Source organism: Sus scrofa, chromosome 13, assembly GCF_054392235.1.
Source record: "Sus scrofa isolate SSC_HxYL_T2T_F1_AM1 chromosome 13, Sscrofa_HxYL_maternal_Yorkshire_Landrace_v2.0, whole genome shotgun sequence".
Taxonomy (NCBI): domain Eukaryota; kingdom Metazoa; phylum Chordata; class Mammalia; order Artiodactyla; family Suidae; genus Sus; species Sus scrofa.
Window position 1 is genome coordinate 125,972,349 of NC_139395.1, and position 15,712 is coordinate 125,988,060.

General features: G+C 36.0%; 1 protein-coding gene across 18 annotated transcripts in view; it reads left to right on the top strand.

Annotated features, from left to right (window-relative positions):
• The first annotated feature begins 263 nt into the window (after positions 1 to 263).
• ECT2 (epithelial cell transforming 2) overlaps positions 264 to 15,712 on the top strand; it is a 64,160-nt gene continuing 48,711 nt past the window's right edge. For 3 of the 18 annotated variants that reach the window (XR_014824336.1, XM_021069804.2, XM_084990292.1), the window contains exons 1-12: positions 264 to 356; positions 4,084 to 4,235; positions 4,865 to 4,944; positions 5,059 to 5,151; positions 6,629 to 6,811; positions 8,245 to 8,334; positions 9,344 to 9,451; positions 10,663 to 10,736; positions 11,732 to 11,862; positions 12,005 to 12,120; positions 12,212 to 12,274; positions 13,854 to 14,076. Coding sequence is in view for 16 of the 18 variants with exons in the window: in XM_021069804.2 (XP_020925463.2) it covers positions 4,106 to 4,235; positions 4,865 to 4,944; positions 5,059 to 5,151; positions 6,629 to 6,811; positions 8,245 to 8,334; positions 9,344 to 9,451; positions 10,663 to 10,736; positions 11,732 to 11,862; positions 12,005 to 12,120; positions 12,212 to 12,274; positions 13,854 to 14,076 (1,291 nt within the window). In the remaining 2 variants the exon portion in view is untranslated. The remainder of the gene's footprint in view (positions 357 to 4,083; positions 4,236 to 4,864; positions 4,945 to 5,058; positions 5,152 to 6,628; positions 6,812 to 8,244; positions 8,335 to 9,343; positions 9,452 to 10,662; positions 10,737 to 11,731; positions 11,863 to 12,004; positions 12,121 to 12,211; positions 12,275 to 13,853; positions 14,077 to 15,712) is intronic. The other 15 variants (XR_014824335.1, XM_084990289.1, XM_084990286.1 and 12 more) reach the window with 7 other exon arrangements.

The following is a 15,712-nucleotide window of genomic DNA, read 5'->3' on the forward strand; positions in this document are numbered from 1 at the left end:
CCTGCTACTCCCACAGAAGCCCAGTAGCCACTACCGCCATCTTCTGGTCACATCCGGGCACTTCTTTACCCATTCCCGACGTTCCGACGTCGGAGCCGTTGGGTTTATTTGAAACACACGCACAACCAATCAGTCGGCGCTTGCGGGGAGGTGGGCGGAGAACAGCGGCCAATCACCTCCCCCTAGAGGCTCCAGCCTATGGGAGGGAGGTTGACATCACGCGCCAATCGGCATGGCTTTTGGAGAGAGCGGTTTGCTTTTTTGAATTGGCAGTGGCCGCCGGCGAGGAATGGCGGTAACGGTGAGAAGGCTTGGTGTTTGAAGTGGTGGAACTTTCAGGGCGTCTTTAGAGCGTGGTGAGGGCTCTGTAGGTGTGGGAGGCGGAGGTGGGAATGGGTTGGCGATCCCGGAGCAGCGGGCCGCTCAGTTCGTGTCCCAGGGCCCCGCCCCGGTGACCGCGAATTCCGGAGCTCCCAGCCCAGGTTTCTCGGCTTTGGGAAACTTTCGGCCGGGTTGCCAACAGCGGGGGCCGGGAGGAGGAGTGGGAGCCCGAAGTCCACCTGGCTGCTAAGCTTCACCGGTCACCGAATTGGATGCTTTCTGTTAAAGAGGTTCTAGGCGAAGGGGGCAGCTGTTGGGAGGAGGGTCTTGGAGAGCCGCACTGGCCGCTGTGGTTCTAGGGGCCGGCAGCTGCGGCCTTTGGGAGCTTATCTCAGATTACTTAGTGGTTTCCCTTTTGGATTCTTCTCCGGCGTCTTCTCTGTGGGAAGTTTAGTTTCTAGTATTTCTGTAAAACGCCCGCCCATTTGGCGCCCCACGCTGGGTACAGATAAGTATGGTTTAGTGGTTCAAAAAGTGCAGCCTCGGGACTCAGCCGGGATTTGAATCCTTGTTTTGCTACTAACAGTTTGACCTGGGGGGTGTTGGTCTCTCTGCTTTAGGTTTCTTGATCTAAAAAATGGATATGGTAATAGAACCTGCCTCTTAGAATTGTCGCAAAGATTAAACGCAAGTTAGATGTTTAAGGACACTGTCTTAAGATTTAGAACAATGCCGCATATTAAGTTACTTGTTAATCAAGTGTCATATATGTTAGCAATCACGTTATTGTCAGTAACACCACCAATAAAACCAGTAGGGCATTTAGCTCCTCCACCCTGACAGATGATTGCCTAAAAAAAAAAAGTAAAAGAAAACAAAGTGAATATTTAAATGACAGCTTTTATCTTCGTGATGAAAAGAGGCATGTGTTGTAGTATGTATTTATCAGAAGCTCCTTGAGTATGTGCTCAGTTGAGAAATAATCTGTATGAGTTTATAAACACTAATTCTTTTGTGTTTATTTAAAAACTTACAGAATACATGAATGTGAAAATGCCATTAGTGTATTTCAGTCTGTAATCAGACTGTTGGTTGTTGTGTCATCAGTTTACTATACAGCTCTTTCTAAATTTTAAAGCTGTTTTGGCAATAAATTGGTCATGTACAGTTATCATCACAGACAATTTCAAATTTTTTTTTTTCTCTTTATGGCCACTCCTGTGGCATATGGAGCTTCCCAGGCTAGGGGTGGAATCAGAGTTGTAGTTGCTGGCCTACACCATAGCCATAGCAACACAGGATCCCAGTAGGTCTGTGACCTACACCGGCAGCGCTGGATCCTTAACCAACAGAGCAAGGCCAGTAATGGACCCTGTGTCCTCGTGGATACTAGTCAGATTTGTTTCCGCTGAGCCAGGACGGGCTCAACAATTTTAATTTATAACCGCCCACCTGTTAAACAGAGAAGCATAGGTGAAAAATATAAACTCAGGGTGTTTTTGATTTATTAAGGTCTCCCTCCTCCATTCCTTAAAGCAGGCTAATTCTTTTCTTTCTTTCTTTCTTTTTTTTTTTTTTCTTTTTAGGGCTGTGCTTGCTGCATACAGCATATGGAAGTTCTCTGGCTAAGGATAGAAACCTGCTGGCCTACTCCACAGCCATAGCAATGCCAGATCCAAGCCTTGTCTGTGATCTACGCCACAGCTCAAGGTAGTGCTGGATCCTTTAACCCACTGAGCGAGGCCAGGGATGGATGCTAGTTGGGTTCGTTACCACTGAGCCACAGGGGAACTCCGGCTAGTTCATTTCATTTTCTTTTTAACATTCTTTTGGGGGAATTTTAAATGAAAGCCTATTTAAAGCCTTTCTTTTTCATTGGAAACATTTAAGTGTAAGAGAGTTAACAAAAAAAATAAGGGCTGTAAAGAATTTATCATTGATTCTAAGTAAAGACTCTTGTTAACAACTATTGGTGCACTCCTTTGGAGAGCCTTAGAGTAATGATAGACATGGATGTACAGTAAGACAATAAATGATGTCCACACTTACAATAGTATATGAGAATGATAATTGTCACTCATTTAAAAACATCTAGGGAGTTCCTCTTGTGACTCAGTGGTAACGAACCCGACTAGTATCTATGAGAATGCGGGTTCCATCCCTGGCCTCGCTTAGTGGGTTAAAGATCTGCCTTTGCTGTTAGCTGTGGTGTAGGTCACAGATGGAGCTTGGATATGGCATTGCTGTGGCATAGGCCAGTAGCTGCAGCTCCTATTCAACCCCTAGCCTGCTAACTAACTATGTTGCAGGTGTGGCCCTAACAATAAAAATAAAATAAAATGAAAACATCATCTCTTCAGTGTTTATCAGATTTGTATTTGAGTTATTCTGTTATCTCTCTTACTGAATGTAGCAACTAAGGCTCTGAGGCTTAACCTACTAATTGCAGAGTTGAGACAGGTAGCTGAGTTTCTTGACTTTGAAGTGTGTACCCAATTAGGCTTAGGTCTATTATTAGTGTGTACGTCTTCACACTATTTGGTATCACCATACAGGAATGAGGCTAAGATACCTTAAACTATTAGTTTGATAAAAATCGGGTGAAAGTTATTTGTATATTTTATTAATCTAAAAAGGTAGGAAAATGTAAATTAGATCAGGCATGTACCTCTAGGTAAGATGGGTCCTCCTCAAATATTTGCCTGATATTCTGGAACTTTACTTCAAGATAATAAAAACACATAAAAACACCTGTTTGAATAGATGAAAAAAAGATTTTCTTTCATAGTGCAGAGTCATATTGACACTTGTCATTTGTCTCATGAAATCTTTTAGAGGAGAAACATTTGTTAAGTAATATGAAAATACATATACAGGAGCAGTCCAGTTATACATGGGCGATTTAGAGACATCCACAGAGGATAAGTGGAGTGGGGGGTCAGGAATTGGAAGACAAGATAGGTGGAAAATTGAGCACTGTTAAATGTAAGGTGTGGAGTAAATTGTGACTTGTGTTTGAAAAATGCTGGGAAATGTATTGTGTCTGGAGCACACAGTATATGTTGACTGGGGGAATTATAGGAGATAAGGATGAAGAGGTAGGCTAGGACTAGAGTGTAAACAGGATGGTGAATTTGAATTTGTATAGGGAACAGTGCTCATGGAAGTTATAATCAAGGAAGTAATATGGTCACATTGTTTTTAGGACCATAGCCGGAAAACCACGTTGAGAATGACCTCTGAAGAAACTGGTGATAGAAAAAGTTGTTTGGAGCTGTGTATTTGACCAAGTGGCCATTGTGGCATTGGCCACAAAAAGGCGGGCCATGTCCCCAGAGATACAGAGATGCTTGAGGGATTAATAGGAATTTTGGGGAGGGCAATGAAGTGGAGGAAAGAGTAAGGATGGATAGAATTTTTGACTGGGATTATTTGGGTATGGTAGTGTATTTGACATGAAAATAGGAAACAGATTGAGGGCAGAGGTGTAGAGGAGAGAGGTAGAATAGAGTAGAATAGAATCTATGAGAACTTTTTAAGTGTCAGGTAATATTCTGAGTACTTTTTATACATTGTTATTTTTACTATATCCCTGTGAGTCAGCTATTAGTATATTTTACAGAAGAGGAAACTGAGACTTGGAGAAGTTGAATAACTTTGGTTTAGTATTAAGAAAGACTGGTAGTAGTACTTTTTATAAACTCTAGGTATAATGATTGTTTTTTTGCTTCATGAATTTTTATTAAAATTTAATTTTTTCAGCCATCATAGAAGAGTACAAACAATGGCTGATGATAGTGCGTTAACATCTACTGCTGGGAGCACAAGCTTGGCAGACTCTTCCATTTTTGATTCTAAAGTTACTGAAACATCTAAGGAAAACTTATTTATTGGATCTACTTCATATGTTGAAGGTAAACATATCATATGCTTTAAAATATCAAATCACTGTTTTAGTCCTAAACTTACTGACTAGAGACTTTTCTTATGATTTAACTGTCATACTAACTGTTAAGCTAAGGTAGAGGTATTCAGTAAAAATTTGTTAACAGAAACTCTTTACACTAGTTTTTTTTTTACTGTTTGGATGAATGCTTCCCAACATTGAAGGGAAGGCATCTTGTTGGATATGTGATGGCAGTCTAGCTGCAACATTGTTAGCCAGAGTATGTTCAGTTACATCTGCTCAGGTGAAGAGCCACTTCTTCCCTTTCTGCTTTGTAAGTGGATCTTTGCTAACATTGCATATGTACTGTTGAGGAGGATGACTGGCAGAATGGTGAATACTTTCCTTGGTTACATGGGGTGCTGATATTTGTATACTTTGCTACAATACAATATGTTTTCTCTTCTAAAAGAGAAAATTGATACATGGTCATTTTTTTAGGGAAGTTGGGAATTAAGTCATTTTAGTTTCAGGAAATGTTATGATCTCAAAAGATGGAAACTATTCCAGATATAGCCAAAAAAGGGTTAGCAACTACTGATTTTGATGTTAGTGCATATTAAAAACATTTTATTTAAACATTTTTAATTTTAATAGAAGAAATGCCTCAGGTTGAAACAAGAGTGATACTGGTTCAAGAAGCTGGAAAACAAGAAGAACTTATAAAAGCCTTAAAGGTATGGAGTTTTAGTTTGTAGTTTGCTTTTTTTAAAAAAGGGCTATTTTTCTTCCATCAGTGTGTAAATAAATTTATAGTTTTTTAAGTCTCATACTTAAGTCTCTTTCCACAGACTATTAAAATAATGGAAGTCCCTGTTATAAAGATAAAAGAAAGTTGTCCTGGAAAATCGGATGAAAAATTAATAAAAAGTGTTGTTAATATGGTAGGTCAAGCATTTCATTGCATGTGGCATGCTGCACTTACTTTGATTGTATTCATATAGTCCACTTATGGTGAAGGGACCTAAATTAGGCACAGGTACACTCTGAGCACTCTAAAACTAGATTCATAGAAACTATTATGTTTATTTTTTAAAATTTTAGAGTTTCTGAAACCCCAAACTATAATGTATTGTAAATAATGAAATCTTTAAGAAGTGATGTGGCATTGTTAAATTTAAACGACATTCCATGTATTTATGAAGATCTGATACTGTCCTTTAAACTCTTAGGCTTCTCTTTCCTCAATTTTATATTTATTCTGAATTCTTTATTTCCAAAATTACAAATCAAAATAATTGACAGTCATCCGGAAAATTGCTTCAGTGTATAAAATATACCTGATTTTCTATACCAGCCATACTAGTGTTTGGGAGCTGCCATAATAAAGTACCACAGACTAGGTGGCTTAAACAACGGAATAGATTTCTGTACTTTGCTGGAAATTAAAAGTCCAAGATCAAGGTGTCAGTAGGTTTGATTTCTCTTGAGGCCTCTCTCCTTGGCTTGTGTGTGGGTGGCTACCACCCTCTTGCTGTATCCTCACATGATCTTTCTTCTGTGCATGCACATCTCTGGTATCTCTTTTGTGGGTCCAAATTTCCTTCTCTTATAAGGATACCAATCTACCAGTAATCCAGTCTGACTAGGGTCCGCCCTTGAGACTCCATTAAACCTTTACTTCTGGAGATACCCTATTTCCAAATATACACATTCTGAGGCACAGGAGAATTAGGACTTCAACATGAATTTTGGGGATGCACAGTCTAGCAGAGAAAGTCCTATTTACCGACCCATTTGAATTTCTTCTAAATGGTTCTGTTCTTTTTATCCAAGTCTTAGATGTCTTCATTCTTTTTCATAGATGTACGGTATAAGTATTAAACACTATCTTGCCTTTTTACATCCTGTTTGCCATGCTACAGATGCTTACATATTTCACGTCTTTCTCATTTCCCTCCTATATACTAAAATGATTAGATTAACTCCATCCTTTTTGTAGGTGTTATGTATCATAGTATTTTTTCTATTTTTTCTGAAGAACTATATGCATGACATCATTTTCTTGGTTAGAATAAAAGGCAATCGTGGATATCTTTCTAATGCATCCTAATCACCTTTATTTTATATGCATACTCTGGTTGATAATGATGACCAAGTCATGTCAGAAACTTATGTCTTTATAATAATAAATTTTCAAAATTTAAGATCTTATGTTTATATAAAAATGTAAGTAAAGAAATATGACTGCTCACTATTAAGTATAATGCCCACTGGATAATTTAAAACTTAAGTTTCTACAAATGTAAAAATAAAAATATTGGTATTGAATTGATATCTAGGTCTTATTTAGAGTGATGTGAATTAATTTTATAATATATAAATTTTATTTCTAATAACTACATGAAAAACAAAATCAAGGAAATTAAAGTGCCGTTTGTAAAGATGGAATCAGTTGAAGAATTTAAAAGTTTGGATTCTCCAGAATTTGAAAATGTATTTGTAGTCATGGACTTCCAGGATTCTGTCTTTAATGAGTTATACAAGACTGATTGCAGAGTTATTGGACCACCAGTTGTATTAAACTGTGCACACAAAGGAGAGGTAAGAAAAAGTATATGCTTATTATGATTTTTCAAGGTTAAATTTTTATGCAGAAAAATCACAAAAATTGTTGAGAGTATAAAATATTTAGAATAGGGATATTAGTGGCTACTCTTATACTCCTTTAATTCTGAACAATATCATTCATATGTACATATATATATTTGTATATATGTCTTAATACCTATAGTGACTTAGGAAGAAATAATTTGCTTAAACTTGGATTCCAGAAATATATACACATACATAAACTTTAATTTTCCTCCACACAGAACACATACTACAATTTTATTTTTATCAGTTACCGCATGGTTTAATATTATGGAAATTACTATAGCCTTTTGTTTTTAAATAGCATTTCAGTGTAAAAGGTGTAGTAGAGTTAATACCTATTCTTTGATTTTTTTTGCTCTGTTTTGGCATGCTTAAGCTTGCCTTACTAAAAATGGCTCGGGTCTTTGTGCTTCTTTTATTATAGATGCTAGTAAGGAGCACATGATAATTCTCTGTTTTGATTCAGAAGTGTCTCTTTCAAAAACCAAATAAACTTTTTATTTTAGAAAAGATATTTTTTAAAGTGAAAGCAAGTTTATTTTGGGAGAGACACACTCCATAGACAGAGTGTGAGCCACCCCAGGTGAGAGAAGCCCAAATAAACTTTTTCTTTTTTATCTGCCCAACAGCATATGGAGTTCCTGGGCCAGGGATCAGTTATGAGCTACAGTTTCGACCCAAGGCACAGCTGTGGCAGTGCCAGATCCTTAAACCACTGTGCCAGGCTGGGGAATCTAACCTGCATCCCAGTGTTCCCAAGACACCTCCAATCCTATTGGGCCACAGCAGGAACTCCCCAAATAAACCTTGTAAAAGCCAAAATTATGAAAAAGAATATTCCTGAGTAATAGTAGGAATTAAATATATATTTATTATATTTTTAACCATTCTCTTTCGTATATATATAGACAGATAAAAACATTTGTTAAATTATCTTCTCCATTTTTTTTATAGACCAAAAATTAGAATCATGTTTGTTTCAAGTATATATATTTACTTAGCGTTTATTAGAAAATATCTTTGACCTCTTAACTTTAATCTGAAATATTTACAATAGTGTTTGGAAATCTTTTCTAATAGACAGTACTTCATATGTGTCAAAAGTAAATTTTGAAACTGAAGGTTTGGATTGTGAATATTTGTGTTTCATTTGCCAGTAGTAAAGTGTATTTAGATTATGTGTATCAAAAATGATTTGGGAATCATCGTGAAACTTTTTTTTTTGCTATTTTTTTTATTGTACATTGAAATATACAAATATATCTTTGTATTGGGAAAGTCAGTTGGCCAGGGTGTAGGGCATATATTTAGCATGAGAGAGACATGTTCTATTTTTACTATAAAGATGCTCACAGATTTAACATTATTGTATCCTTCAGCCTTTGCCATTTTCATGTCGTCCACTCTATTGTACAAGCATGATGAATCTAGTACTATGTTTTACTGGATTTAGGAAGAAAGAAGAACTAGTAAGTATTTTTAAAAATTCTATTCAAAGGGTATTTTTTTCTTGCAATATAAATTTGAATTAGCCCCCCTTTTTTGGTGGTTATATCATGGTTTTATTTTAAAAATATTGAAGGAGGAGTTCTTGTCGTGGCTCAATGGTTAATGAATCCGACTAGCATCCAGGAGGATGCAGGTTCGATCCCTGGCCTTGCTCAGTGGGTTAAGGATCTGGCGTTGCTGTGAGCAGTGGTGTAGGTCCCAGGCATGGCTTGGATCCCAAGTTGGTGTGGCTGTGGCGTAGGCCAGTGGCTACAGCTCTGATTGGACCCCTAGCCTGGGAACCTCCATATGCTGTGGGTGCGGCCCTAAAAAGACAAAAAGGCAAAATAAAATAAAATACAAATATTGAAGGAGAAATTACTATGAATACACTAGGTCTTAAATTTTGTGAAGACACACTCTAGAGAGCCTTGTAAAGAAACATATATTTTTGTCTACGTTGGCTGGTATGTGAATTAGAAAAATTTCATGACTGTTTAATCTGCTTAAACTATCCTTTTGTTAAGTATCATATCAACCACATTATTTGAAGTTATTGTTTACACACAGATTTTTTGTTATTCAAGTCCAGGCTTAAAGTATTCTTACTGCTCTAGAATTCATAAACTTCTTTCTTTGATTTGTAAAATTTTTTATAGTGGAGCTAATTGGGTATTACTCTAGTTTTGTTGGAAGAATCTTGATGTGATGTAGCCTGGTGTTAAAAAAGTATATTTAGGCTGTATGAAAACCAATTGTTAAATAACTTAGTTTTGTGTGATCATCTTTACTAGCTTACCTCTGTAATAATTTTGCTTGTACCAGTAAGGCAAATGAATCTTTCATTTTTTGACATAAAATTTATATCATTATAAAAATTATTTTATATACCTTATAAATAGTAAGTATTCAGTAAATACTAAATGAATTATAAACATAGTTTAAATTTTTGTTCAAATTATAAAGTCAATGTTTACTTTTTCTTTTGAGGTCAGATTGGTAACATTGGTTCATCACATGGGTGGAGTTATTCGAAAAGACTTTAATTCGAAAGTTACACACTTGGTGGCAAATTGTACACAAGGAGAAAAATTCAGGGTATGTCAACTTTGATATTTTTGTGTATTTCAATGAAGTATTATTTGGGGATGGATTTAATAAAAGCACTATCGGCCTATCTTTCTCCCATAATTTTTTCAGGATCAGACATTCGGTATTTTCTATACATACATATAGTAAAAATTTTAAATCATAGGGGTGGCCTCTAAAATCTGTTAGGTTTTAAGGAGGTGCAGTGTAACTTGAAAGATAAGTAGGATTATGGAGGTTGGTAGGTAGATAACATTTTAGGCAGATGAGTGATACTAGCAAAAGTTATCACGAGCATTGGTAAGTAAAGGAGTCAAAGTCAAAGGAGATGAGAACTACTTCTCTCTTATCTAAATGGTCCTTATAAGAGCAGAACTATGTTCTTATGAAATGGCTCTAAGATTTAACTTGCGAAAATTAGAACAAGAGAAAGTACTTTCACTGGGGTTAAAATCTTAGTTTAAGATTGCACCTGAAGAGTTGCTATCATGGCTCAGTGGTTAACAAACCCGATTAGTATCCATGAGGACATGGGTTCGATCCCTGGCCTTGCTCAGTGGGTTAAAATCTGGCATTGCCATGACCTGTGGTGTAGGTTGCAGACATGGCTTAGATCTGGCATTGCTGTGGCTGTGGTGTAGGCCGGCAGCTGTAGCTCCAGTTCATCCCCTCACATGGGAACCTCCATATGCCGTGGGTGCGGGCCTAAAAAGACAAAAAAAAAAAAAAAAAAAAAAAAAAAAGATTGCACTTGAATATGTTAGGAAGAATTTATCACTTTGTTCCCACCCTTCATTGGTATTTTTATGTAGCAGATGGTAATTTTAGAGGGCTGTTGACGGGAGGTATACTTACAGTTCATATCTAAGGTTTTAGTGACTTAATCAGATGTTTTCTCTTACTTTTAATGCTGTTTTGGGGGTTAGTACTTCCAAGGAAGTAAACACAAAGAAATATAAATGTAATAAAGATGAAATTAACTTCAGAGATATATTTATTTAAAATAAAGTAAAACTGGGTATCATGGAACTTGTTTCAAAAGTTATTTTAACCTAAATTGTATGATGGAAAGACAGTTTTTTCTGTTACTTTTTTATATAATAAAGCAGATGAATAGTGATCTAAGACTACATAAAAGAAATATATATGCAATTGCATATCGCTTCCATGAATGCAGTTATTTAAAGTAAAAACATCATAATTAATGTTTATATTTTTAGATAGCTGTGAGCTTGGGTACTCCAATTATGAAGCCAGAATGGATTTATAAAGCTTGGGAAAAGCGAAATGAACAGTAAGTGTTTAGAAATTCAGTTGTTTATTATGTAAATTAATCATATTGTATCATGGAGATAAACCCATGCACCCAAAATTCATTGATTAGTATATAAAAAAATTAATTCACTTTTTGTATAGCTTAGGGAATAAAATCTACCAGGAGCAAAGTTACGAAAAGTTATTGAAAATGGAAAGACGTCTATGGTATCTTTGGACTTTACTTTGTAAAATAATTTAATAATCTTTAAAAACATTCTTAAGTAATAGCGATTATTACTTATGTTATAATAACTATTATAAAATAGTTTATTAAGTAATAGTTTAATGCATCTGGATGGTAGAGTTATGCTGTATTTTTTCTTATTTTATGTCCATCTGGTTACATTTTATGTGGTGATTGCATTTTATAACCTTATTAAGCTTTCCAATCTCATAATTTCTTGCTATTATACTTCATTATCACTCGAGATTTCATGAAACTATAGAACCTCTGTAATACATATAAAATTTTATGTATAGAGCAGGGATTTGGATCTTGTAAAGATTACTTGTGATAAAATTTTGTCAGAAGTTACTTCTGGGATGACTGAGGACATGTCAATTTTTTTTTTTTGCTTTTTCGGGCTGCACCCATGGCATATGGAAATTCCTGGGCTAGGGGTCGGATTGGAGTACAGCTGCCAGCCTCCACCACAGCCATAGCAAAGCAGGATCCGAGCCACTTCTGCAACCTATACCCCAGCTCAGGACAATGCCTATTCCTGACCCACTGAGTGAGGCCAGGAATGGAACTCACATCCTCATGGATTCTAGTTGGGTTCATTTCTGCTGCTCCACAATGGGAATTCCAATTTTTTTTTAACTGAAGTTTTTGTGAACATTACAAGACCATATGTAAAATATTTTCGATAAATGGGTTATACTAAAACCTTGAGTACTGTAGATTTATAATTTGATATACCTAACTTATTGAATTTAAGTTGGTTTTAGAAGAGTATATTTTGTTTTTAGGGATTTCTGTGCATCAGCTGATGACTTTAGAAATGAATTTAAAGTTCCTCCATTTCAAGATTGCATTTTAAGTTTCTTGGGATTTTCAGATGAAGAGAAAACCAATATGGAAGAAATGACTGAAATGCAAGGTAGAATTTAGCACAATTTACAAGTTATATATACTTTATCCCCCATTCCTGCTAATCACTTCCTGGTGAATATGCCTCTTTAAAATTTGGACCTGGAGATAAATAGTTGGGCTTATGTATGCTTGTATGCTTTCTTCTTTAGGAGGTAACTATTTACCAGTTGGAGATGAAAGATGCACTCACCTTATAGTTGAAGAGAATATAGTAAAAGAACTTCCATTTGAACCTTCTAAGAAACTTTATGTTGTCAAGCAAGAGGCAAGTAATTCTATAATGAGATTGGTATTTAAAAAATATTGGTAATGTCTTTAATGAGGTAAATTCCTAATTAAAATGTTCTTTCTCTTAGTGGTTCTGGGGAAGCATTCAAATGGATGCACGAGCTGGAGAAACTATGTATTTGTATGAAAAGGTATGCTTTTTGTCTCTTAGTCATTTGTCCTGTGACTGTGATTATATAAAGATGATACTTTCCTATCCCAAAAGAGCATAGTATAATTAGCATACAGATCATTTTTTATGCCATGTTTAGAAGTTTCAGAATAATTGGATAATGAGTAATAGTCTATGTAGTTTTAATGTATTAGATGTTATTTTAATTTAATATTGTCATTCTGTACTAATTCTTTAATACTATTATGAACAATAATAGTCCTATCTTCAAAAACTTAAAAACTTAAAGATATGCAGATAGTACCAGTGCAGAATGAAATATGCTATAATTGAGTAATCTATGTTATCTAACTAGCTTCACTCTGAGAGACTCAGGCAGGATTGAATAGGGCAAATAAATGTTGAGCCAGCTTCTTAGGCTAACCTGATAAGGACATCCAAGTTAGACAGTAAGTGGGAGAGGGAATGAAAGCTTGAAAGTATGTTAAAGTAGCAAGTTGTTTAGTAGGACTTTAGGGAAGAGTGTGGGAAAGAAGGCCAGCAGATAAGGCTGACTAGGGAGGCACAATGAAGTTTTGAGAGTTTAAATTTATCCTATAAATATTGGAAGCCATTGAAGAATATTAGGAGAGAGATGTCATTTTAAAAAAGGACTCTACATAGTAGAAGGAAGATAGGCAAGGAAAATCCAGCTTTCATGCTGGATCTCGATGAAGAGTAGTATCATCCACCAAAATGTGACATAAAGGAAAAGAAGCAGGCCTTAAGGGAAAATTTACTTCAGTGTGGGATTTAATACTTTTGAATGGAATATTGAAGATATATATTTATTGTGTTTCTATCAAATCTAAATATATACTCTGTTGTTTTCTCTTTGGACTCTTCCATTCTCAATGTCAGGTTCTTAATGTTTAAAAAATATGCCTTAGATTTCGGGGAGGCCTCTTAAAAGCTAGTGATATTCGACAGATATTGGAGAGCATGATGTCCAAGCATTGTGCTTAAATGCCAGGAATACGGTGAATAAAATATGCATGGTCCCTATTGTAGAGTTTATGACCTAGCAGGCAGGAGACAGTAAACAAACTTACAGATGAATATGTAATGGTAATAGTGCCATGGGAAAAAAAATGGTTCTTTAGGGGTTAGATAATTGCAGTGGTCCTCTAACTAGTATTTTTATTGATTGATTGATTGCTTTTTTGGGCTGCACTCATGGCATATGGAGGTTCCCAGGCTAGGGGTCAAATTGGAGCTGTAACCTCCAGCTGACACCACAGCCACAGCAACTCAGGATCCATGCCATGTCAGTGACCTAACACCACAGCTCATGGCAACCCCTGATACCTAACCACTGAGCAAGGCCAGGAATCAAACCTGCACCCTCATGGATGCTAGTCAGATTTGTTCCCGCTGAGCCACAATGGAAACTCCTATTATGTTTTTTGAAGCTTCTGAATTACCAGGAAGAATATATAGTTGTAAAATTGTTGTGCAAAATTCAGACTTTGTCAGACTTGTAGATTATTTTTCTTTTGTTCCTGACTCAGTAAAGAAGTACAAAAGTAAAATTGAGCTTTTTGTGCTTTTGATTGCAGGCTAATACACCTGAGCTCAAGAAGTCAGTGTCATTGCTCTCTCTAAATACCCCAAGCAGCAATCGGAAAAGACGTCGTTTAAAAGAGACACTTGCTCAGCTTTCAAGAGAGACAGACATGTCACCCTTCCCTCCCCGTAAGCGCCCATCAGCAGAACATTCCCTTTCTATAGGGTCACTCCTAGATATCTCCAACACACCAGAATCTAGCATTAACTATGCAGGTAATTCACATTTAAAAAAATTGATCTTTAAATTTAGTGGAATAATTATTAGAATATAGATAAATGTCTTCTACAGTGAATATGAAAGGCTCTGCTTGTAATGACTTATTCTAGCTGAGGAGAAAAGGCACATGAAAATTCTCTCCTTTATGATTGCTTGATATATGCTAAATATTTATCTATTTTGAGTATTTATAAGTTTTATTGTTCCTGTTTAACAGATCACTAGACTGGGGTTAGAGAAGTAAACCTTTTTTAAGGATCACACAGCTAGGAAGTGATAGAACTGTTCAAAGAGCAAATTCTTATTGCACAGGAATTAAAGAAAATGTCACATGAATTAAAAAGAAAATAGGTTCAATGAAGTCCAAGGAAGGTGAATTTACTTTGTGCTCAGCTAATACAGCACCTACAATTAACTATTCCCTTGATCTTCAATTTTCCCGTTTTTTGTTTTTTAAGTTTGCACACAAATAATGTTGTGTTTTTTAGTTTACAAAACAGTCAAAACCTTCCTTGAGCCCAAAATACTCTCCACTTACTATCCCTTTTCTCCCTTCCCTTTTCCATAAGTGCCCTTCAAAGAATTACCTTGATCCATTGTCTCATTTCCTTGCCATGTCTTTTCAATCCATTCCAATAGAACTTCATTCTTTCTGCATGAAATTTGTCTTGGAGAGACTGACAGCTTTTGTGTAATCAACAGCATTCAGCACATGAACAGCTACTCCTTCTTGATCACATTTTTAAATTTTGGCTTTTGTACATCACTCATTATTCTCCTTGAACTAACTTCTTTCTCCAACTCTAAATGTGTAATGTTTTTCCTGAGTTGCATCTTTTCTATTGAATTATTTGTAAATGATCTCATAAAACTCCTTGGCTTTTCTATATGCCGATGACTCCCAGGTTTGAGGTCTTCCCTGTCCAGCTGTGTACTTGACACTTCCTTGTTCATGTCTAATATATATCCTTAACATAATCAGGTTAGGACTCTTCCTTTTCTCTACCACTTCCAACTCTATTCTTTTGCTACCTTTCCTTTATCGGCCTTTTTATAAAAAGGGTCTCTTGGACGATTTCAGTGGTCCCCTAAATTGTCTCCATGTATTCATTTTTCCTCCTATGTTTGTTTTTGCCTTTATACATGCAGCGCTTAGGTCTCTAGAAGAATATAATTGAGTTCATACCATTCCTCTGCTTGAAATCATTCAGTGGTGTATTACTATAGCTTCCAGGTACCTACGTAATCCTTCCTCAACTACTTCTAACCTCATGTGGTAACTTCCTCCAGTAATATTGTGTAAGTCTCTCCAATCACAATATCTTAATAATCTTCAGATTTTACTACTACAGCCAGACCTCAGGAACTTTATACTTGTTCTGTCTTATAGAAATCTTACTTTGTAAAGTTAAATTCCTATCCCACTACTCCTTCCTACCAACCTATTACCTAACTGCTGTCTTCAATAGTAGTTACCACTGTTAGAAATCATTTGTTTACTCCTTTATTATTTTATTTGCTTCACCAGAATGTAAGCTTGAAGGGAACAAGAACCTTGTCTATCTTATTCTTTGTTTTATTCCCAGTGTCTGGTATAGAGTAGGTAGGCACTAAATATTCATGGAAGGAATT